At 36.7% G+C, this 26,466-nt stretch overlaps 1 protein-coding gene across 3 annotated transcripts in view; it reads right to left on the bottom strand.

Moving 5' to 3' along the window:
- LOC147527904 (connector enhancer of kinase suppressor of ras 2-like) overlaps positions 1–26,466 on the bottom strand; it is a 198,623-nt gene that overhangs the window by 102,114 nt on the left and 70,043 nt on the right. For all 3 annotated transcript variants that reach the window (XM_086619486.1, XM_086619487.1, XM_086619488.1), the window contains exons 3-4: positions 5,763–5,965; positions 4,407–4,494 (exon numbers count right to left, since the gene is read on the bottom strand). In XM_086619486.1, the coding sequence (XP_086475612.1) occupies positions 4,407–4,494; positions 5,763–5,965 (291 nt within the window). The remainder of the gene's footprint in view (positions 1–4,406; positions 4,495–5,762; positions 5,966–26,466) is intronic.

Below are 26,466 nucleotides of genomic sequence, written 5' to 3'. Positions count from 1 at the left end.
GATGCATATTGACTTTTTTTTTTTTTAAATACATCAGACTAGTTTAACTGAGAGGTTAAAAGCACTTGCAATATTCTTCTAAAATGTTAAGAAATGTAGGTCACAATATTCTTCTGATTTATTTTTTTTCTGATACATGGCAATGCACTAGGGATCTCATTAAAAAAAAATCTTTCATGACTCACATTTATAGAATTTTTATCTATTTTTCTTAGAAAATAAATAATAGCTACAGTTCTTTCTACATTCTCCAAAAGCAAGATGACATATTAAAAATGTTTTTTGTTAGAGTTTAAAAAACTTTAAAAAATTAGCAGCTGCATTCTATTTCCACTCTGTTTAATGGTGAAATACAGAAATTACAGAAATAGTCACAGCGGCAGTATTACATATAAGCAAGCTTCTGCACTATCCAGAACAAAGGTACAGTGCATCTTCATAACTCTGATAAAGTAAAACAGTATTAGTTTGAATATTCATAAAAAGAAAAGGTCAGTAGGACTTGTGCCCACCCACACTATAATTCTGGTTTATAATTCTGAAAGAAAAAAAGGCAAGTACTACTGAAATTTGCAGATACCATAAATAATGTTTTATGACAAGTCTTGAGGACAGTTAACTAACACATAAAAATACTAATACATGTAAAATATTTAGTTCATTAACTCAGTGCAATAAAACAGCATGAGTTAAGCCAAGTCCTGAAAAGAACCAGAGACCCTATAAAGCAGCAGCTTGGAAGAGAACTTAAACCTTGTGGTGTTTGCCAGTTGAATGCAGCAAAGATCTACTGCAATCTTTCAGTGGTGGATATGACAAAATGATATTTAAAAGTATATTGCTTGCATACAGGAAATCAAACACTTCTGGAATTCACATATTAACAAGAACAAGCTTGCTCTGAAATTAGGCAAACACACACCCCTGAATACACTAAAGTAACTTATTGACTTGGTTTTGTTAAGGTAAAGGCTTGATCATAATCTATATTTAAGGAACGGCGAACAGATGTTCGCTAACGCAATGTTCTTCAGCAAATGCAAGCGAAATAAGATTTAGGGGCTGAAAGCTGAAGTTTGCAAAGTTCAAACTGAAAATAACACCCATGTTTTTAATGGCAGTTGCTGAATCACAGAATAATTCAGGTGGAAGGGACCTCTGGAGGTTATCTGGTCCAACCACCTGCTCAGAGGAGGGCTAATTTAAAAGTCATACCAGGTACAGAAAACTCCTGATAAATAATGATTTCTATTAATTGCAGTACAAACTAAATAGATTTAAAAAGCATATATGCTTCATTGCAAACACAAAGTATTTGACTAAAAGTAGGGTAAAAATCTGTAATACAGTCTCTGAATTTATCTCAGCGAGGTTAATCAAACATTAATAAAGGGGAGAACAAGCTAAATTTTGTCTGGATTTTGTCGGAAAAAAAATTAGTCTGGGTTCTGCTGACATTCTTTGGTAAGACACAGACAAACTGTTTGTTTAGAGAATGTTCATGCAGTTTAACACGTGTATCAAAAGCATCTATCACTGGTTTAAACATCTTTGACATAATCAGGAAAAAAAAAAAATCAGAAAACCAACTTCTAGTAGAACCAGTGAACTCTTTCTACTCAATGAAAAATTCATCAATGGCTACATTTTATGAACAAAATTCCAAACCTGTTCTTCCCCAGTTATTCCAGTTATCTTTCCCCCAGGGTAGCCTTGGCACTAGAGCATGACCAAATACAAATACAGTTCAATTAGTCTGGTGGATTAATTTTCAAAGCAAGAAGGGGAGCTAGTCTACCTTGAAGCTAGAGCTATACTTCAAAATGACGTCAGAGAGCTCAAACGTTTCAACACTCTGTTCTAACATGCTTTTTTTGCACATTATCATCAACACATTTTGATGGGACATCACACCTCAAAATTAGAATGTTTCTGCACTTTCTGCATAATGTTATTCTTTTATAGTTTCCCTACTTATTTTAGTGGAGATGATGAGGGATAAGAAAACTGAGTAGAATAAAGTATGTTCCCAAGCATAAATGAAGAGATATAAAACTTCTCTAAAACTAGAGAATAAAGATCAATGTTCTTACAACCAGTATGAGAAGACACTGTTAACAGATAAACAAGTGACTGCTCATTCGTTGTAACATTTACGTGGCGTGTCAATAATTATACCCAACATTGCAGCTCTTATGTTTGGTCTAAATTTCAAATGAAGATCTCATCTTCACACTCACACAGAGAAAGAACATGACCTAAAAGCTAAAAAAGTGACTTTGTGGTTAGATCCAAGAGTATGTCACTCAGACACATACAGTGCGTCCTAGCAAGAAGATTGATAAGCAGTGTCTGTATCAAGCTAAGGTTACACAGTGATGCCCCCTATTTAGAAGGAAGTCCACCCTGAGTGGCAGCTGTAAGTTCTGCACACAGAGCATGTTGATTTTGCACAAAATACATCTTCAGGTTGAAGACATTCCTCACTTAATGTGCCAAAAGCAGAACCTTGGCTGCTGCTTTCACACTGACTAAAATAGATATCTAAAATTTATATAATCCATAAAACAAGGAGTATCTGAAAGGATCTGAGATCTAGGTTTCTATTAGTTATGCCTTTCAATTCATATTTTAGCCTACAGTTAAGACGGCAATTTTGGTGTAGGTGAGACACTTTTGCTTTCACACATTAAGATCAATTTTCCTCAGATTTAGTGACAGCAAAACAGTCTCCCTATGAAAGATTTTGGTTTTTCTACTCTTCCTGGTGCTAAGTTTAATATACTGTAGAAAGATCTTAATAGATGACTATCAAACAACCCAGATTTGACAATAAGATAAGGAAAAAAACACAACTTGATTTGTAACTGACCTGTAGAACTAAACTAAACGTTTTTCATCTTAGAATGTCTTGGAGTTTATGCTAAAAGACAGATTGTTTTTAAGTTGTCAAAAGGAGGACAGCTTTGGGAGTGAAGAATTGAGAAAAAAAAAGAACCAAACTATTGCTGGCAGAGGACAACTGAATTTCATGTGCCAAAAAGCAGTGAAAAGAACAACAGAAATGGAGACAGCAATGCAAAATTATACTATTTTCACCTAGACCACAGGGAAAAATCAAACTCACACAAAGGGCAATATCAGCTGAAGGGCAGAACCAGAATCTGAACTTTTTATGCTGTAGAGAAGTTCATTTTGCTTAGTCTGTAAATCAAAAATAGCCTAGTGCTATAAACACCTAGCAAAAGAAAGCTTAATAAAGATACATAAATAATTAAATGCCTACATAGGAATTTTTAAACCAAGAAAAGAGAAAAACGGATCTTTGTTTTGCGCTTCAAAAATGCATAAAGGACAACATTTCTAAAAGGAGTAAAACTGAATATTATAAATTAAGGAAAATAGTGTAAAATACAAAGACTGATATTTATCATCCTCGGTTCTTTTTTTCTAAGAACTAAACTAAAATTGAAGGGACAAGGAAGAGTTTACAGAATGCTGCTACTCCAGGAAGCCTTTGACATTAACTGAGTTCTATGGTGGGCCTGCTGTGGGGTTACATGGCAAACTGTGCCAGCACAGGACAGAGGCAGGCAATGGAGCCTTGTGTGTTGGAGGCAGCACCAGTTTAAGGTATTTACAAACCCACAGCTTTAGCTAAGCTTTCTTCTTGCTTTCAGCTTCCTCTTTTGCCTCGTTCCAAGACAGCCCTGCCTGTTCTCTAGCCTCTCCATGTATTCCAATAACACTATTTTGTCTCATCAGTATTTTTATCCACTCACAAGAGGAGAAGCTCACTGTAAATATTTCTAAAACTAATTTCCACTCAGTCTTTCTGTACCTGTGTGTCACCTCTTGTCTTACTTCAGGGGTAGACACTGTCAGAGACTATTATTATTTGTGTGCTTCGTAGCAATACAGACCAAATAAATTAATTTTATGTACCCGTGGACTGTACTATATTACAACTAATTAATGTCAGTGATGACAATGCTACTAACCCTTATTGGTTCCATATTTGGTTTGTTTAATGTCATGAATGCTTCATATTAATCACTGAACAACTTTCATGTGAGTGGCTCTCCTTTAAGTGAAGAAGCCAAAATATAGGTTCTGGCTGTATTTGTATGTATTTTAAGAACTCATCCCTGAAAGATTTTTGATCATTCATATTTTAATCTGTAATAAATTGTTAGCAGTAGTTAAGCTGTTTCCCACTGTCCTTCAGTCTATCCAGGCATATGAAGATATCCAAAGCCCAGAGAAAGACAATATGCCAAGAACAGAGAGGTAATGCTAAAACATTTTTTTTTTCAGGTGAAATAAAAGCTTAGCAATGTTTATACCATAGCATTTTTTAAGCAACAGTAGGAAGAGCACTCAGAGAAGAAGATAACCCCTCCTACCTGTTGCACAATGGTTGTTAGTTCCAGGCACAGTTGAACAATGTTGTTTTTCAGCAGTGAATATTCTGTCACGCTGACAAATGGAGACCTGTGACAAAGGAATAATAAGTTTATACAGCATTAAGGATTATAACTCCTGTTTGCAGTATAAGCAGATATATGTAATGTAGAGACCCCTTCTACCCCACTGAAATGTGAAACACCTAATCATGATAATCTCCAGCAGCAAGTTAAACAGCTTCTGTAAAACATGCCTTTGAAACAAGAAACAATTTAGACAGGAAGGATGTAAACTGGATTTTGGCCAGAACATCAGAAGATATCGTTCTTGTGGAAATAGTAGCTTCCAAATAACTGTAAGGAGTCCAGATTTCCCCTGCATGGCTCATTAAAGAGACAGCATTTCTAGCATGACATCACTCTTCAGCAGTAGTTAGCAGCTTAATTCAGAGAGCAAAGTAAAGCTTACTTAGTCACTAACAGCTTCCTGCACACTTGGGTTTTCTTCATGCTTTCCAAATTGTAGCTGAATCTGACCCCATTTGAATTTATAAGACCTGACAAGGTCATAGCCCAAGAGAATATGACTGCTGGCATTAGGTTAGGAAGATGTCACCAAGATTATACAAATCTTGTAAAGGAGGGTGATTCACTCTCACTGAGATTTCCAAGGTGCCATTTACACATTCAGGACTATCCAGATTCAAGATAAAGCTATCTGTTGCTGTAACTCCAAAGAGAAACAAAACACAAATGCTCTGATGCTACTTTGTGTTTTTGCTTCTGTCTTTCCACAGCCAGAATTTTAACTACGTTTATCCAGAGAGATACTTTTAATCAAACTCTCAGTTCGTAAATGAAAAAAAAAAAGGGTTGATTGTCAATCAGCAACCACACCACAACTGTACTTAATACATCAGTCCTACCATTGTTAAAAACTCTTAAGAAGAAAATTTAATTTTCAAAATAAGCAAGTACTATAATTTATTTTGAATATTCTTAATTGATTTGCTCAACTCCAGCTTTTTTTGTGCCTTTTTGATGGCTGAAGGACAGTTAAAACTCCACAACCTTTTCTTCTTTACCCTTCCTTCTGAAATTACCAATGACGTTACCACTTGTGGCAGTGAGATGTCAACTTGGAATAGCACAAGAGTATTCATTTAGCAAAAAATACCACATTTTTGCCTCTAATATTTAAGAAATTTGTGAAACAAAATTTAGAACCAGAATTCCAGATCTGCTATTTTAATATTAGAATAAAAGAGTACAATAAAAAGAGAAAAAGAACGGAAAAATGCAAAACATTCCAAAGAATTATTCTCATGCATAAAAGACCAAGGAATAGTAAATTACCTGTCCAGCCAGGCTAGTAAGTTCTTGGCAGCACCAATCAGGTCGACTACAGAGGTAAGAAAATCATTTGGCAGTCGTCTGGAGGCCCTGCCATCATAATGGCCACTCCTCCTTCTACCCGTTATAAAGTTCTGAAGATTTTTGGCTGAGGCATTCAGCTTGTGAGACAGAGTTCTCAGGTTTTCAGTCTCCAAACCATAATTCTGAAAGAAGAAGATGCACAATTAAGTGAGATAGTGTGTTGTCAGCTACGTGAACAAAACCATGAGGCTAAACATTCCGAATGGTATTGACTGAAAGAATTGGATAGTTATGGATGTAGTTATGGATGCCTGGTGTTAGGCTGAGCAGCAGGCTACTTTGTTTAGGACATGCAGGATGCATCCATCCTGTTTGCATGACAGCTTCTGCTTCATCAACACAATGCTGCAGTCCCCAAACCCGTTGGTCCAACTAAGTACCTGAGGGGAAGGCAAAAAGAAGCCTCATATGCTGGGTCTCAGGGTCTTTCCCATTTTCCAAAAGTCAAGATGAGCCAGTCCACTGTCCCCTACTCGCTACAGTTCAGTGTTAACCAACCACTTGGAGTGTTTGTTACCTCTGAGGACAGGTCTTTAGCGGTCCCACAGCACTGCATCTCACTCAGATTTGTGTTAGTCCCTCTACTAATTTGTAATAACTTCACCTTGGCAGACCTTCCCTTTCACTTACCCTGTGAATAAGGTATAAAATTTTATATAGCCTTAGTGACAGGCTTTTACAAGAAAATTCCTTCCTGAACCCTGCTATTGTTGGTGAGCAGCTGTCCCATCTGTAATGCAATATTGGGAACAGTCAAATCAGGTCAGAGCAAAGACGTGGTGCTCTTGTTTCCAATGACTGTGTAGGGAAGAATCTGAGAACAGAGCAGGCGTGTAGGAACAGCTGCTAGTGGTGCAGAGACTTCAGACAGTGACAGTGTCTTCCTATTTAACAGTTCTTAATGGATTTTCTCCCATTGTTTAATTCTGATGGGGCTGGGTGGTTTAAATCTAAGTTTTTGACACACAAGTCCCTTTTCCCTTTCCGCACATTCCTTCATCCATGTCTCTGTTCTTTTATTATCAAGCCAATTCCCCACTTAGACCCAGGTAACAAGCATAAAGATATCTCAGCTCATACACATTAAATAATTCACTCAAATTCACACAGAAAGTCTCAAATAGACTGAATTGAACCCAGATTTCTGGCTGCCACAGCAGGATGTAGCACATGAAAGAATTTAACGAGCATTTAATCAAAATCAACTTTCAGAGTATGAACTGATTGCCCACTACTAATTTCAACCATGTGTATGTTACAGAGGATGGCTGATCACGAATACCACATGTTAATTTTTCTGGCTAAACTTCTTCCTCCAAACAGAATAAGGAACCACAAAGGCCACACAATGTATTGAGTAATAGCAATTTTATGCAATGGGATTGTATGGAAATCAAACGAAATGCAACCAAACGCTTAGTGAAACTGGTTGGACCACTTACAACTGGTACTTAGGACCATGCCTTCTCTGCCAGCCATTCTCCCTCTCAAAGTTCACTCTGAAAACTAAATCAAGCCCCCTGCTTCCAGCTTGGAGGGCAACCTACAAGGAATGGAAACACTTTGCCATCTTAGTGAGCTCACTGCAAATAACTTGGATTTTAAAATAATTTTAGATATTAGGAACAGAATTAGTTTCCTTGTTATACACATATCACGCCTAAAGCATCACAATCAGACAATGAGGTTTGGAAACATCCAATTTAAGACTGAATACTGAAACAAATGAAAATTACATTGGTTTAGCTACAGATGAGAACAATTCTCTTCATCTTTTTTCCAGAACAAGTACTGTACAGTTAGCAACAGCATCACTCAAGTCAGTCAATTCTATTTTGGAAAAGTTTAAAGTCAAAAGCAAGTTGTATTTGATATGAACATGTCATCTGTTTAATATTTGCAGCTAATCTTTCTTTTATTAAAGCATTGAAGGAATTCCCTCCCCTGTTCTGTTTTTCTCTCAAGTTCTACTCGTGCCAAGATGATGAATAAGTGGATGTACTGGGATGCCTTTACCAGCCAGCAACCTGTGATGCAGTGCTCTGTTTCCCCTCAGAAAGAGTTTGATTTTACACACTTAACAACACATTACAAGGATGATAAACCAGATCCTCCTGTTTTGATTTCCAGCTTCAGCTTTGCTTACCCCTTCGGAAACAAGCAGAAAATGTTTCTCCCAATAGTTCATTATTGCATAAAAGCTCTGGAAACCTGTCAGTTTACTTTCAAGAAAAACCAAGCAGGAAAGGAAACAGTTTGACAAGTGAATCTCTAAAAGCCAATACACTTTTACCAAAGAGTAAATGCCTGAATTTTGAAGAAAGTATGCTAGATACTAGCGGTGTAATCAACTGGAGCGATCTCACACAAAGTATTGAACAGAAAATACGTATGAGGAAATCCACCTAGTGAGCAAATTCTTCATGATTCTACGATTTTAAAGTTTATTAAGATGTTCATAGCAACCTCAATTAATATAAAATTTAAAATACAGCAAAGTATAAATAAAATATGTCCATAAAGAAAATCAGGAGATAAAAGGAATATTTTGCAGCACAGTAAAAGTGCTGATACAAGCTATTGGGTTAGCTGAGACTTAGCAGGACACAATAACAGGGAAAATATAAAAATATTACAAAAATGACAGTTAATCAATATCTCCGTAGAAGACAGAGACATTGTATTGCTCTTAATTTAAGCTTGCCTCAAATCCAACATCTTCATTTTTAAATGAAACCACCATAACCAACTATAAATTGGGAAAAAGAGCGGTTAAAAATAAACCTTGACAGTATCACCTCATCCTGATTTACTGCACCATGGCTCACCACATTTCTCTCCCCACATTGAAGGATGTTGTGGCCCCTTTTGGGCTTCCCTAGTCAGCAACTGGGGTGGTAGGGTCTGAAAAAGATTATTCCAGAGGAGAAAAGAGCCAACAAGTGGGTACACACACATCTGAACTGCGTTGATTATGATTCAGTGAACGTGCTTGAAAACACAGATGGAAGAGTTGCAGCTTATGATAATGAGTAAGTAGGTGGGTAGCCTTGTTCTGTATCCATGACACTGCAAGCATCCAGATCTCTTCTAATTCCTGTAGGCACCTCATCTGCATAATGCTTACTGAGATAGTCTCAAACCCGCCAGACTAAATCATTATCACAGCTCCCGTATCAGAGCTCAGTTTTCACAGCCATATATTCTGCTCTCACCATGTTAAATATGTGCTGTTATTGTGAGACACACCGCAGAAATGATGCTCCTGGGCCTGTAAAATTCTGTCTCCTGGCAGGTGGTTCCTTTCTTGCATGATAAATCCTAGATATAATTTCTGGTTTAAAAAGAATGGAAAAAAAGAAGGAAAAAAACTCTAAAGGGGCAAGAGGGTGCCATTAGCATAGGCAGGCTTATTTTTCATACTAACAGTAGGGGAAAAAAAAAAATACAATCAAGCAAGGTTTGCTCAATTCCCTGGTTTTGTTTCACTTGGAGTTGCTGCATAGCCTTTTTCACTGAATTACTCTATTAGTGGAAATGGACATACAGGTTTAGAGAATGAATATTGATTATTAAAGCTACTCCAAACTCTTGTCTAGAACTACACAGCCATGCAGTTTGTCAAATTATCACAAAATTTGGATCATGAAGCTGCTTAGTGAGAATGGAAAGCAGACTAAAGCCGACTACTCTCCATTACAGTAAAACAAGCCTGACAGGTATGTTGCAGAAAGGCTAATTGCTAGAAGAAAGGGCCAATTACAGCAAACCTTGAACACAGGAAGATGTGACTGGTAAATTATTAAACGTTTACTTAAGCTTCTTTACATAAAAGCAATGTGCAAATAGTGAGAAATTCAGTCCATCCACTGAGCGCAGTATGTGATGGCATTATTACCTTCCCACACAAAAAAGTTACATAGAAATTATCTGATTTGTTCAGAGACAGACATTCAGGAGTATATTTGAGGCTGGAGCTCAGCAATTCTCGGTGCCCTATTCAATGACAAGAGATGGAAAGAAGGATTTCAAGAGGTAGAAATTAAACACAAATGTGAGATCAGAGCCAGACAAGCTTATTACAGAAGAATGCCATTAGCAATATTGTCAAGATTTCATAGATGATTTCATAGGTTGGAAAAGACCTTAGAGATCATCGAGTCCAACCATCCCTAATCCCCATTAAACCATATCCCCAAGTAGTTCATCCACCCTATTCTTAAACACATCCAGGGATGGGGACTTAACCACCTCCCTGGGCAGCCTATTCCAGTGGCTGACAACCCTTTCAGAGAAGATGAAGCTGTGCTTAAAGTGACACTTGTTAGTGAGACGTACCACTGACTGAGGTTTAAGGATAAGTCTGCTTGCTGTCTGTGAAGCCCAATTTTCAATTTTAGCAATTTTGTTCTCTAATCCTCTGATTTTCAAACTGTCAGCGAGGATTTCTGCCATCCCCCCAGTTCCACTCTCCGGTTCGGTTTGAGATGCTCGTTTCAAGTGCTGTTCCTGGTGATCAGGGTTATCATAGGGTGGCAAGAGGGACCCTACATCTCCAGGGCTTTTGCAGTTGATCTGATTTTTTTTTTTTTTTTTTAAGTACAGAAAAAACAGGTGGCTCTTGTCAGAAGCGCTAGAACTCAGAAGACAGGAGAGAACACCAGGGTTTTTTAACAACCTGAAATAAACTGTTGTTTTTACTGGTGGGGAGTGAAAGATATGATGCAAGAGATACGTTGTTGAATATTCTACACCATTAAAAATGTGTACAGGAAGTTGAAAAAGAGGAAACCTGCATCCAAACAGATATTTCTTCCTTTTTATGTCATAAATTCAAAACGCAGAAATAGCTAAATATGCTGTGACAATGAACCCTCCCACTCCGTGTCTGTATCACAATTCCAGCTAAAATCTCTGCTTGTTTTGTACGTGTCCCCGTATGAAGTTCCATTTCTAAAAGACAGAGAGAAAGCTAAGTAATTTTTTATCTGTCTGACAATATATCACGTGGGGTTTTTTTTTACAAATTCAAAGAGGTGGAATGAAAATGTCTTCAGCCATGGATTAGGGTGTTTTCATATCTTACTGTAGGTATGTAATAACATTACAAATTGATATTTTGTGCTAATAAAACTACCTTTGAAAGTTTTACCTACTAAGATAAAATAGGCCAAGTTTTTGTAGCAAAAGTTAAGTTAAAAAATAACAAGTACAATGGAAAAAAAAGAAGTGCTAATCAGTTTTTTGGAAACGCTAACACCCAAAGATCAAAAGCAGAGCAAAAAACACCTGCAATATAAGAAGAGAATATTTCTTCTGCAGAAAAAAACGGAGCATTATGTACTTCAAGATACAAATATAATATTTTTTTTTTTGCTTTAATGTGACATACAGAGGTTAAAAATGTGTGTATGTTGAAATTCATTTGACACAGGATATAATTTTAGCTAAATAGTTTATATTGCGTAAGTAATGACTTTAACTTACCTTAAAAACAGATTTATTTCTAATCATAGTAGATTTTCTTGATGTTGTCATTCATGCAAGTAGTCAGTATAATATATGTATAAATATGTGTGTAAGTATGTATAAACACACAGATGTACGTACGGCGTTTTCTCTGGTAATGTTTTGAGAAGGATGTGATTTTCACTGAACCGTAATGTTCAGAGAAATAAAAGTGCAGAACAGTAGATCTGACAGAGGAGATGAAAGGAAACAAACCCGACTCAAATCCAAGCATCTTATCTGAAATTCACCGTGTTAAAGCATTTAAAATACCACAACCCAACCATCGTGCTTGTGCTACACTCCCACTTCTGCGTTTCGTGCATAAGCTTAGAGAATCCCCAGTGCATCCACCCGTGGCAGCCACGGCTGCAGGTCCCAGTTTCAGACAGCAGCTCAGGACCAGCAGCTCCTCCGCTCCCCCTCCCAACCCACCTGGAAAGCAGCACATCTGGACTCATGGCACGCTCCTCTCCTCCTCAGGGCTCAGTTTCCCAGTTACTTTAAGCTGACGTTTATGAACCGCCACAGAAAGATGCTGCCACGCGAGTCTCAGCACCATTGCATAGTGAGCAGGATTAGGAAACTATTTCAAAGGCTCAATCTTCAGGCACATCTTCCCCACTGCAGACTGGTTTTCCAACCATTCTGAGATTACATGTAAATTGACTTAAAGTTATTGTGGACTTGCAATATCTGATGTCTCTCTGCGGGGATTCTCTACCTCTCTTCTGCTGGGAAAGCACCTCTGGTCCCTTCCAGGCTGCCTGCTCGTCCCTGCCAGCCCTCCCATTCCCCTGGGATGTGCACTCACATGGTCGGGATACGACAGCACAAGACCTCTCCCCACCTGGCTCCCAAGGGCACGGTTGCAGCACAGGGCTCTAAGATGACTAGGAAAGAGAATTCCCCAAAGCAGCTCTGGGTTTTTGGAATCTCCTTTGGGAAAACACGACGTGCCAGATGGGATCCCACAACTCCCTGCTGTCTACATGGCTGTGGATGCTGCTCCTGCAAAGGCCATAGCTTCCCGACGAAAATTACAGTGTTTGCAATAGCATATAGTAATTTAGCACTTAATGAGTAAAAACAGGAAAACACAGCATGTTCAATAAAATGAAAACCTCAAAATAATCATACGCTATGATTTTGGCACAAATAGTTCTGATACTTAAACAGAATGAAAACCATCAAAACACATTTTTAAAAATTTCTTTTCTGGAGATATGTTTTTAAAGGTTAACAGAAAACACAGTAGAAACTTAATTCTAAAATACTTGTCTCTGTAAACATTTATTTGATTTCATCAGGTACATCCAACAAATTTTGTGGCGATTTTTTATGATACAAGTTAAAACTGAAGTTATCAAAATAGAATGAAGTCAAAGCATGGGAGGCATTGCATCTCAGTCAGGCATGTCATTTTTTCCCTCTTTAAGAAGAATTTAAATGCTAGTTATCGTTTATGCAAATAGCAATTTGAAGGTGGTAAAATAAATTTTTCATATAAATTACAAATGTCTTTCTTTTGAAAGCGTTTTAACAGATAAATGAGTTTTACTATAGCATTGAAAATACTAGACTAAAAGTATGTATTAAGCCTTAGTTCCACAGAATATGACCCCCTAAGTATTTGTTACAGATTTCAGATAAAGTGCTAGAAGATCTAAATTGGTATTCTATGTCAACCAAGGTAACACAAATTGAGTAGAAAGCACTGATAAAAAGTCTCTATCTCTTTTATAAACCTCCTTTGAGTATTGAAACGCTGTAATAAGGTCTCTCAGAGCCTTTTCTTTTCCAGTCTAAACAATCTTAGCCTTTCTTCATAGGAGAGGTGTTCCAGTCCTCTGCTCTTTTTCGTGGCCCTCCTCTGGACCCATGTGTTTCTGGTACTGGAGGCCTCAGAGCTGGATGCAGTACTACAGGAAGGGTCTCATGAAAGCAGAATAGAGGTGGAAAATCGACTCCCTAGACCTGCTGGCCACATTTCTTTTTATGCAGTCCAGGATATGATTTGCTTTCTGGGCCACAAGCACTCATTACCATCTTGCAACATTCAAGCTGCAACATTCAGCTTGGTGTCATCTGCAAACTTGCTGAGGGTGCACTCAATCCCATTGTCTATGCCATTATTAAACAGTATTGGTCCAGTACAGACCCCTGAGGACACCACTTGTTACTAGTTTCAATTTGGACATTGAGCCACTAACTGTTTACTCTTTGGATGTGGCCATCCAGCCAGTTCCTTAACCATCTAATAGTCCATCCAACAAATCCACCTCTCTCCAATCTTAATCTTACATAATGCCTAAAAACGTCCTCCATCTAAAACCAACTACCCACATCCATTAGTGATCACATGAACCACCATACAAGTTCAGGTCTAGAGACTGGAACCTAAAGCTGCACATATTTCCTGAATGGTAAAAATGGGACAATGACTATAACGAAATGCAAGTTTTGACAACACTTGATGAAAAGTTAAATAAAATAAATCAAAGAAACAGTTAAATTTTATGAAGGAAACTGTCAGATATAGTTCATTCAGTGTCAGACTTGGCACTGCACAGTAGTATTTTAATTGGGTAATGAACATAATCACATACTCTGTGAGCAAAGGAGTGAGGCATCTGAAGAAGAGGCAATTGAACCCAACGCGACCTAATTCTCAGGATGTCTTATCACTAACCCCCACTTCTGCACAGTTCAACTTATCTGTCTGGAGTAAACGTCGAGAGGAATTACTATTATGATGGCTGTTCTAGTTACTTTATAGCAAGGAGATGCTGTGCTGCACATCGAAACATATTAACACAAAAAAAAATTACCTATTTTGATATTATCAGAATCAATTTCTCAAATTCCAAAAGAAGCCTAGATTCCTAAATAAATAAAAAAATAGAAGGCACGTATGGATATGTGCTACTTAAACGAAAACATTTAATAATTTATAGATTTTAAAAACCTATGACATCCTAGTCCCAGCTGTTTTGCAAACTATAAATGCATTAAGAAAATGCATTCCATCTTCAGTGCTGGGGACTGCAGCTCAAGTAAAACACTGTTCAAATTTATTTCAGCATTTTCTTTAAAAGCTCTTCTTATTCTATATCAGTAAATTAGCGACACTATATAATAAAAAAAAATCCTTCTCACTATCTTTAAAACATTTGCCTATCAGTTTGTTATGACAGTTAAACTGCAGTATCATAACCCAGTTTATGGGCACAGAACACAATGATATTTCATAGAAATTAAAGTATGGAATATATTAATAACTATGGTAATACTGTGCAAATATGCAACATCATAATACAAATTAGAGTATATTATCTGAAACACCTCAGTTCTTTTCTGCGTGTAGCTTTCCTCCCTCTTGTGCTCCTTTCCATTATAATTATTCTACCTTTCAGAGCAAATCGTGTCACAATTCTTTATGGTCTCCTGAGTCTATAATTTGGAACGTGTCACAGTGTTTCTGAGCACTTCACATACTTTCTTCTTATCTTGTAAATAGGTACATTAAGTAGATAGTGCTAAGATGAAATATTTTAACCTTGTTTAAAAGCTCAACATTTACATTATATTTTCACTTCCAGAAGAAGCTTTAGCATTTCCATTGTAACTGATATGTATAAATGTAATCAAGCATAATTAAGGTGCCTTGACAAGTAATTTGATGGAAAAAGCTGTGTGTTTCTGATTTAAGAATTAGAAAATGACAGTCTTTCCTTTAAAAAATTGGACTCAAAAAGACCGTAAGACCAGTCACTGAAACCGACTTTTTTTTCAGAATATGGTATTTAAATAAATTGTTAAAACTCTGTGTAAGTGTTAAGAGTCCAGTGACTGGACACCTGGTAAGAGGAACAGAGTTAGAGAGAAGCAGAAGACCAAGTTGTATTCCTGCAGATATCTCCTCTGAAAACATGGAAAATACATGGCTAGACTGGACCTTGAAATGGCTATGGAGAAAAGATGGCCAAGAGAAGACCACAGACATAGCATGCAGATTTGTTGTTCATGGATCTCAGAAGGGTCACTGATTATGACGAGACTTGACCCACTCTATGTCAGGCTAAAACTGCACAATAGACAAGTTTCTGTTACCAAATGGTTCAGATAATCAAGAATTAACCCATGTTCTTATCTCCTGCCTAAACATTTTTTTAAAGTAGCTTTTACATTGTAGCTCTTGCTACAGATCTCTGAACGAACGGCGTAAAGCCTTCTTGGTCCGCTTAATCCTAATGAAGTCAACGTGATTTAAATTCTGTAATACCCAAATACTCCCTCTAATTGGGTAAGCTGGAATAAACCAGAACATCTTAATGTTTCTGTTTATGTACGTGTTCATATCTATCTACGCAGAGAGAGTGAGAATATATTACTATGGTACAAGGATCTAAACCACAAAAAGGTACAAGAAAATCAAATTCTTTACATACAGTGCAGGCATTTAAAAATGTTCTACAACATTAAACAAATCCAATACACAAGTATCTGTCAAGCTAATTTATTTTATTGGAATCATCTAAAGATATATTTGGGATCAGCTGTTTTATATATTCCAGTTTTTGCTTGGAATCATCTAAAACATTGAAGCATCTGTTTATTTACTGCCTCTTCTCACAAAAGCTTTAAGAAAGGAAACTTTTAAGAGAAAAGATTCCTTCTGAAAGGAGATTTCATGTCTCATTACAGTTGTAAAGTGGAGCATAGTCATTTACTCTGCCAAACCATCAATAGACTTGTTTCTGTGGAAGGAACAAAGAGTCAGCTTTAAAACCAGGAGAGACTGATCCTAATGTATGCTTAAAACAGTACTTCAGTTTAGCTAAAAGAGAATCTTTCACTACTTTTCCTTTGAAATTCAGCAGCATCCCCCTGAGCTTCTGTACTGTACTTCTCATTCACGTTTTCTGCTCAACTCTATCTTCACAAAGAGTCTAGATTGAAACTCTCTGGAAGTGAATTTGCATTCAAAAAATTTTCTCAATTTCAAAACGTGTTTAATGTTTTCTCATATTTTTTGAGCAAAACCTTAATATTACAGGAGCACGAAATAATGAAACCTTCTCATAAACATACTAACGAAAAATGGTGAATGTACTGCACCATCCAAACATCACTTGTCCTCTGTCAAGCTGATATTTCTGCATATTTGACATCTTCAATGTCAACTCTCAGAAAAAACACCAGTAGGAAAAGCAAGCTGTGGCAGAGTTTCTTTTCCAATACACACAGAAGCAAGACCCAAGAGGATGAAGGAAGTTAGTCTATTTTGTGGCTTCTTTTCACATCACGAGATCAACTGTTTCCAATTACTTCTGTGTTAAGTAAGGACTGATCTGCATATGGCTGCAATTAAAAAAACCATATGCATGCCAGACATCTGAGATGGCTTGACCTCTTCCATATGTGTATGAAAGCAAGCTATGAGGAATATGCTGATTGGGGATACCGTGATAAATAAACAAGACCAAAGGCTGACTTAGTAGATATTACCTCCAAAAACATGTTAGACCATGATCTGCTAACATTTCAAACAATTACCAAATACAGCCTGCAGTAGTGGTTGCCATGCCTGCAATTGTTTTTTCCCCAGTGTGCACCATGCTGTATGCTACTGCCAGTATGTTCTGTCCCTCTTAGAAATACCTAAATTACACCCAAACTCTTTACATTTCCTGTTGTAAATCCAGGGAACTCCACTGGCTTTATTTCATGGACAAAGCATCTCAAGCCTATTCCAGTCTATACTACACCTTTTCAGCACACTGATCTTGATTCATGCGTTGCATCTTTCTCAGCAAAAATTAATGATGCTGCATACGTGTGGCACACTGCTCAATAACAACAAATGTTTATTATTTGTCACTAAAATCCTGTGAAAAATTAGCCTTTGCTATTTATTTAATAATAATCGTAGTTTTGAGTAAGAAGAAATCATCGAATCGTAGGAAGTCTACTTTTTTTCAATTTCTTTAGTACCTCTTAAAATGAATTATAAGACAAACACAAGATTGTAGAGGTAAGAGGCTCAGTATACAACACAAAATTATAATTTAAACAGTGGTAAATTATTCAAAGTTCAGAGAAGAAATGCTAGTCTTGTCTTTTGGAAATATGTCAACACTGACCATCTCACTTAGGTCAGATATTTAGCTGAGGTTCTTGCAGAATTGGTAGTTCGGTGTGAAAGTTATATCAATTTGGGAAAGATGTATTACATGTATTCATAACAATCCAGAGAGAAGCAGACAAAAATTAAATTAGTAACAAGATTCTTTTGAATGGGCGTTAATGAGAATATGGAAATGTTCCTTTATTTGTTTTTATCACAAACTTGCCGAAAGCTGTTCAAGCAACTCACTGACAACAATTACACACATATGTATACATAATATATATATATTTGAATCCATATAAATTTATCTCTAATGATAACTGACCACGGATAATCACTCAGGAATTCAGGCAGCTTATAGCAAGTGATACTGTAACACAGAGCAGTATGAAAAATAACTTAGTGGGAATTTATGAAAGAAATTGCTCCTCGCATATGAGAAAAGCAATTTTTTAGTTTTTTCCATCATAGGGAATATGTTATAATTCTTAACTTACACTGGTGCATTCCCTTCATAGAATCTTTATGGTATACTGCTTGCTGCCAGTGCTCCATAACACGTATTGTATCATTTAGTACAGATTTCAAATCAGGATCTTAAATAAAAAATTTACCATTGCTTTCTGTAAGGGAAAGAAGCTTTTGCAAATGAGACACATAAGTAATAAATAAAATGTAATACTTTCCAGCGAAAAAAAATCTACAGCCTTAGAAAAAAAAATTAAACTAATTTTAAATATTCATAATATTGTTTGATGTATTATTTCTGTGTTTGCAATAAAAGATCAGAATGGAAGAGATGCCACTGAGCACTCCAGAAGTTAGAACTTCAAATTACTGAGTTTAACTCTTGTACGAAAGGATGGTGGTTTAGTGGCATTTTTATGAGATCACAGCACACTTTGCAAGATCTGTATTTTTATGCTTTACTGAATGGAGCACTAACTTTTCAAAATCCCTTGATGAGAACAGGCCAACGATTTCCAGACATGTTTATTGTAACAATGATTTGGAGGCAGCAGTAAGAATTATTTAATGTGGAGCAAATATCCCTAAAGGTCTGATAAGTATGTACAACTTGCAAGACAACAGCAAATAAAACTGAAAACTTACCACTGTTGAAATAGCACTCTTTTTTCCACTGCTATTTTTCCCCTTCATGTACATGAAAAATTCAAACAAGAAGGATAAAGACTAAATGACTGACATGAGTCTTGTTTTTATGAGTCAGTGCACACATGGATGTCTGAGCATAGTAAATTAATGTGGATTTGCATCAACCACCAGTAATTATGTTTTATGTCAGACAAAAAAAGCAGAAGAACGATGGATTCCTGCTGTCAGTGCTGCACTATATTCAACCACAGAAAAGTTTCTATCAGTTCCAAAATTTAATGCATCTACCAAAAATTAACAAAACCTCAAAAGTAGTCCACAACCAAATCTCAAACCAGCATGTCTGACTAGATTTGTAAGTTTGGCCAGTGTTTCTGCGCTGTCAAGAATCAGCAATGTTTCCATAATTCTCAAAATCTAGAGTATTCACCCCCACACTCTTGTCAAGACTCAGTTATCTAAGCCACTTCTCATAAAATTAATTTTGCTATATACCTTTACAGGAATCTGGACATTTTGGCTACAAATTTCTAAAAATGCCAAATCAATGGCCCCTTTTACACAAATAAAAGACACCGTTGCTTAGCGTTGAGCACCACATAACCTAATATTGCTACCTGAAAGGCACATTTACTAAAGACATCATATTTTGTAGCCTACGGCATTCGATATAAAAGCAGGGACTCCTAAAGAGAAGAGGCTATGACAGCTGACCACTTTGGTACGTGTGGGTTTGTATGACAGCATTGCCATTAGAATTATAACATAATAAATATCGGTCTAAGAAGTTTAACCTGACTTGCACCAATTCCCACACTACAACTTAGAGCTTCATCCCTTCAGGTGGTCAACATTTGGCTCTTATTCCTGTACTTATAGTCTTGCAATAAATTAAATGCTCACTTTCTTCAAGGCCCTGTGAAAACATAAATGCATTCCTAGCTCAAAGTCCCCTACAAATATCATGCAGAAATGAAAAAATACAGACGCAAAGCTCTATTTTATCTCAGAGATTAATGTTTGTGGTAGCATTGATGAGAATCTCTCACAAGATTTTTTTTTGTGGCAAGTTTTTATCAAATACACTCTAATGCGATCAAAAGCAATGTAGAAATCTAGTAACACGTTTTATCACGAGGTAAGAAACAACACAGGGCAAATATCACAAACATCTTTCTTTTTAATTCCTTAAGCGTAGAAAAGAAGATGATAGAAAAGAAAATGGGAGTCCTCTGCTGCATGATTTATTCACGTGTCACTAGTAGGCTATTCCATACACTTCACAATGAAATTCTAGGGAAAGCAATAATTCATACAAATAAATTGGATACGTCAATTCTAATTAGTCCACAAAGGCTAGGTAAGTATCCTTAGGAGACCACAGGGTATCTCCACGTTGTTGCAGACAAATCAAGTATCCAAATCTTGGCTAGTCTGCGGCTTGGGACACAAGAGAGCTTACACAGAGCAGTTCAGAATATTGGAGCAAGGAAGGAGGGGAACAAGGTTAAAAAACCAAAAGCTACCTTACCTACTTTTTGCTGTCTACTGGTTTTGGCAAACTAGGCTACTGTGCAAGAAAGGATGCCTTCTGAAACACAAAGAAATCAAAGCAAAAGAAGCAATAAACATCCACTTCACACCGTAACATGCAATGTTACGGCAGCTGGTTTCAACAGAAACAACCATGAAGTGAAACAGAATGCTACTATATGGGTTTTTCTTTCATCACCGTGCAGGGAAAATGTCCTTTCCTTTATCCCTGGTAGTAATTGAGACTGCTATCATCAGCCTTCAAGAAACCAAACATCCAGAAGGGCTGAAATTACAAACAAAAATGTTGCCTTCCAGATCTAAACCTCAAAAGAAATCTAAATGATGTCAGAAATGAATGTACCATTAACATCCCCTAAACCCGAGGTAGAGGTATGTACAAATTATAACGTCCACCAACACTATTTGGATTGAATTTCAGCCAGTATTTTCCCTCCTGCCCTGGTCTACAGCATCAGATATGTGGTTTTCCAGCACCGGATCATTAGCCTACCTATCCATTTGCATAAATTTCTGCTACTGCATTGGACTAATAATTAGCAACACAATTTAACTGCAGATATTGTGGTGTGCTCTTCTCTACCAGTGACTGGCAGTAACTCATAACGTGAAAAGGAATGAAACCTTCATTGACAGAATACCACTGAGTTTATACAGACATAAAGTCAGACATAAAACATAGTAGTGGATTATTATAAAAGATTATTTTATTAATTTATACATGGAAATCAGTATATTTGTTTTTCAGAAGCATGCCATAGGTTCCTGTAGCAGCCTAGCCTGCAGTGGATTAAGTACCAGTAAGAATAAGGATCCTAACCAGAAGCATTTTCAGAAGAAAATCACAAGCTTTGGAAACCAACACAGAATCCTTAAAATACTTTATTTTTCCAAAACACACAATTTTAAAGGCTAAAAAAGAATGAAGCAGCTAATTAGGTTAAGCAAAAGATGATAAATCCTTTCTAATAAGTGGACTAATTAACTGGCTCATTCAATACTATTAATTCAATGGTTTGGCACAGCATAATAGATAGCACTGGACTGCCAAAAGTTGAACTTCTTTTCCAGTTAAGATTAATAAAGGTCTCTGGATCCATAAATGTTCATATAGACAAAAATAATGTATGTATCAGGTTCCTCATTGTACTGAGGAGATGGAATATCTCTTCATCTCTTAGTAAGAGAGATGGCATTCCGTTCCAAAGAAAGAGGATTTATTTCCATCTATTTAAGTATCGATATCTAAATAAAATAAAGATTTCCATCTAAAATAATTGCATTTTGAATAACCTTTGAAATATGAGGAGAAAATAAGTATCTGACATATCAAATGACTTGTTAAAAATTAATCTCTTAGGTAAAGTCAAAAAAATACTTCCCAGTACACTCACAGTATTGTTAAATCAAAAAATGTATCAGTAGAATGAAAGACAAAAAGGATCACAAGAGAGATCATTGCAGATACAGCATTAAAAAAGTAATATTAATTTAAGCAAAATTTGAATAATTCTAATTCAGGAGAAAAAAATCTTATCAGTAGATACAGAGACAGCTATGAAAGACTGGCTGCTTCATCTTCAGCATGGCATACTTCAAAACCAACTATTGCAAACTGCTTTCCATCTGACCAACAAAATGTTGTCACTGTTGTAATTTTGTTGAAGAGATGTCTAATAAAGAAATATGTCAGAAAAATGTTAGAAAAATACCAAAGTATATGTGTTTGGCAGCTATGTCCCATACATTGTTTTTAAAAAGTAGTAAATATACAAGCAAATTAAATTCCTGCCGGTTGTTATAAACATGTTGACCCACAGGTGACTATTTTGCCTTCCAGCAGAAAAACTATCATGCCTGGGTTGCTAGATCTTGCAGGAACAGCAGAGGGAAATATTCTAATCTTTATTTCTCCTTGAATGCTATCCCAGCACAGTGCCTAATTTCACTAGCTGAATGCCCATGAATTAACAGTACTTTTAATTACTTTAGATACAATCTATATTTGAGCATGCTTTTCATTTTACATTAATTTTCCTTCCATTCATTATCAAGGTCTTTCTTCCCACTATACTGTTTATATTTTAATTTACGTGGGCTTTGACAACATACTGACTCCAATACTGTCCTAATTAAATTAAATTTACTTGCATAGATTTGAACAGCAACCCATGTTGACCTCAAAAGTACTCCTTTTTCCTCTTTCCAATATATTTTACTGCCTATCAAAGAATTATTTTCCCCAGGCCCTACTACTTCTTCAGAGTCAGCCAATGCCTTTGTGCAGCTAGTCCTCCAATACGTATCCAGATTAGCATTTTGGCTTTAATAAAATTACAGTCGGAATCCTAAATGGCCTGCACTATTTAGTCCAGTGATGTTATTTAGGTCACTTCAAATAAATAATTGCAGAGCAGCTTCTGACCACACTACTAAGAAAGAAATTTGATGTTTCAGACAGGATTTCCCCTCCCCGAGCCATCATTCCCGATATTCTTCATAATTAAAACACTACTCAAAAATGTCTTTCTAGAACTGTCAAAGAATCGAAGCTGAAAGTATTGCTCACCTATGACTTTTCCTTTCATTGCACATCAATCCAACCCTGAGCAATCCCAAGAAAGTGCCAGTACTTTCTCTCCTACAGTGGGAGATACCCTCACCTTTTACACTTCACTTTCACCCTTTCAAAAAGCAGCTTATTCTAACATTTGAAATGATGTCATTTTTAAAGTAAAATGTGTATACTTCTATATTACCATATTGCCACTTCTGTTATGCATGGACATACCAAATATTTTTATTTTTCCCTGTTTACATTTCTTACATCTTCTTTCCTACTGCAGGTCATCATCTTCCAGTGTAGAATCTTTTCTAGATAGGATTCTCATACGTAATGCCTAGTTAAAGAAATCTTTGAATTCACCTTTCTTTCAAAAGAAAAATTGTGATCTGGGATTGTACATATTAGTAACATGTCTTCTGATTTTATTCAGAAATAATATGATGGTTTGAATCAATTAACCAAGATATAATATTGTTTTGGTTTTTTTATGTTTATTTGTGAAAAGCAGATGTAAAAATCATATCGAAGGCAAATGCATAACAGTAAACCTTCTCTGTCTTTAATAATTTGAGTTTGAGAGTCTAGTTAATAGGTAGTTTAGGACAGGGAAGAAAAAAACTAGAGGTGCCTCCTTTATTTTCTGCCTTCTCTTGCACTTTGATCCCTCATTATGGGTCAGCATTTAGTTACATACATGCTGTGCAATGGTTTGCATCACTGTGACAGAAGCAGAGTTTGACGTGTATTCCCATCAAACAACTACTCCCCACCCCCCCAAAAGCCAGTGGGCTAATGGCCAGGCCCTTAGGGAGCACATATGGAAAATATGGCATCACGACACGTACTTGCAGTGTGTTCCAAGAGCTTGAGCTAGGACAGTCAAATTTCTCTTGCTTTCCTGAAGCAACGTAGCTGTTCCGCAGCTAAACTCAAGCCCAACGTGCAGTTGAATTCCTGATGCATCACTGAGCCTAAGCTTACCTGAGAGATTTCTCCAGAACATTGGAGATGCTTCTGTTTAAAGCATTACACAACCCGTCTGGCTAAGAGGGAGTGGAACATCCTGCTAATGCTGCCTGGAAGAAATGGGTCATGTAACTTGGACACGGCCAATCGCCAAACAGGAATCAATTGAGTAATCCATGTACGGAAAAAAAATGAATGTTCATTGACATGGCCCAGTGAGTGGATGATATGAAGAGTACAAAGTAGTGCTGACATGTATTGATATCAACAGGAATGCAGCTCTCCCTGATCCAGATAGGAAGAAAACACGGTGTGCACAGCATCGTGGAGGCTCTGCCAGCATGGGACTGGGAACACAAGCCATGCTGAATGGGGCAAATGGAGGGAGAGAGGGAGAGAATAAAGTGATGCTCCTGCTTCTTCCATCCCTCCACATGTGGAATTGTAGACCAGATTGTTCAAATTGTTGTTTCCCCTCAACTTTTTTCATAACAAGCTTGGAAAATAAGCTTTTTTAAGTATACGTATATATGAATCTACAAATCTACTTACTTTGTACTCTATACACGCACTCCATAGGGGCACACACATACACAATGTATTAACTGACTGGGGCTGTGTTCTAGCTGCCCATAAACTATATTAAATTTGCTTATAACGTCAGTCAGGAAATCAGGGGTAAAATGACACACTCCTTAAGACATTCTGATTCAAATAATTTCTTACATGTTAGTTCCTGTTTAGTATCATAAGCAAAACACATATACCTCCTGTTTTGTGGTGTTTGTTTGTTTTAATTATTTTTAAGTAAAGTCTTCCCCCTGTTTTTTTAGACTAGCTAATCTAAAAATCCATTACAGTGATGAACTCCGATTCAAAATTTTCACTGATCGCTTAAACAGCAGTCAGATTGCAATAATCTACTAATGTTTCAAAATTTAACACAGAATAAGAATAAAATTATGATATTTTAGAAGTGTATTTCAGGTGTTAACAAAGGCAGCATCAGATCTCCTGCCATTCACTTCTGGTCGTTATTTAAAAGAATTAGGAGAAATTCTTAATGATGCTTTTTGGTTACATAAAGTTCTTATAAACTACTACAGACTAAAAATAGATGTTATGCTTGGTCTTAAAGGTTTCATTCGTGATCCTTGCTCAGTAAGAAGCTGCAAGAATTGAAGAATGTGTTGTGCACAGCAGCAAGGCAGAAATGTCAGAAGCAAGGGAATACCCCCAAGGGCAGAGCTGCAGGCAGCAGACCGCGCACGGAACGGACAGGAAGATAAAAACTTAGAAGTGGGGGGAAAAAAAAAAATAAATAGCAGGCATTTTAGAGACAGGGTGAGAAAGGAATGGTAAGGGCTTAGAGGCAGGAGGCTAAATAAATGATACTGGAAAAGCATTTTCCTGCTTTAAAAGAAAAAATGAGGTCATGAGACGGCACAGTAAGAGAAGAGCTGCACCACTGACCAGCAGCAGGGCCGGCGTTTAAGAGTTGCAGCTTCTTTGTTTAAAAAAGAAAAAAATAATAATAAAAAAAATCAGCAAGGGTCCTCCTAATGGGCACACTTGACCGAAGGGTGTTCTTTTTCCAGAGGAAATTTCCTGGGTCTGCTATTTCTGACTTGTTTCAGGGCTTAATACTGCATTGTTCTTCAGCTACCATAACATCGTAGGGTGTTTGGGTTCCTTTTACGTGGAAAACAAAGTGTTGGAATAAAAACTCTTGAGGTTGACTTTGTTTCCAAAACACAGAAGTTTGCTGGGTTACACAGCATGCACAGTTTACAAATACGGCTGCAAAAAGGCCAAAAGCATTTCTCTGATGTCACATATGTGTTATGTAGTTTGCAACAGTAGATCTCAAGCTGCATTAAGTGTATTTTGTAATTAAAGGTATTTACAAGAAGCATATGCATAATAAAAGGTACTTTGTACTGCTTTTTTGCTTAGATCAAGTGCATTTTTCCTGCTTGCTTTCTGTTTTATTACTAAGTGCCAGTTTCCCTGTTGGAGACAATTTATCTTATCAAAATCCCACAGGATAAACTAGTTCGTGCAAAAGCAGAACTCCTGATAAAGAAGTAAAATAATGGGGCTGTCATATGTAATTTACCTATGTATTTTTTTTTTGTATTTTCAATATCCTTCCACCTGTTCAACTAAGTTATTTTTTTTCTTTAGAATTAATTTAACACATTGCATTTTATTAGCTGGTAGGAATTAAATAACAAAGAAAGAATTTTCTGATCTCAAATACTTTGTTAAGAGGTTGACTGAATTAATAACCTGTTACATGAAAAAACAGTGTTCTTCCAAACTTGGATGTTTGCAGGTTGCTAAAAAAAAAAACCCTTTAAATTGACACACGTGTCTGTACTTTATCTAAAGTCAATTTTACCATTCCAGTCTTGTCTTAAAGCTCATTTTAAGCAATCTTCCAGTCTAATTAGCATTACCTTCTGGCTTCTTAGTACCATCCTTTTGAATGCTGGCATGGTTAAAACACTCAGGTCTACTTGGTTTAGCATAGTGTGGCAAATGTCAGTGAAATATGAGGGCATATGGCATATAATTACAGAACCATATGGATGCCAGTAGTGACAGTCAACAGTATTTGAAAGCAAGAGCAAGAAAGTTAGAAGAAGAGCAATAAAAGACCATCACACCTGACCATAAACCAGATACATATAGTTTCTTTACAGCTGAAAGATGCCTCTACATGTCTGTCCTCTAAGGAGGCAAAGCCTCTGTGTCTGTGCAATCTAGCTGCAGAA

Source organism: Tauraco erythrolophus, chromosome 13 (genome assembly GCF_009769465.1).
Source record: "Tauraco erythrolophus isolate bTauEry1 chromosome 13, bTauEry1.pri, whole genome shotgun sequence".
In the NCBI taxonomy this organism is placed as follows: Eukaryota; Metazoa; Chordata; class Aves; order Musophagiformes; family Musophagidae; genus Tauraco; species Tauraco erythrolophus.
Note: the sequence above shows the minus strand (reverse complement) of the source record. Positions and strands in the feature narration are given on the sequence as shown.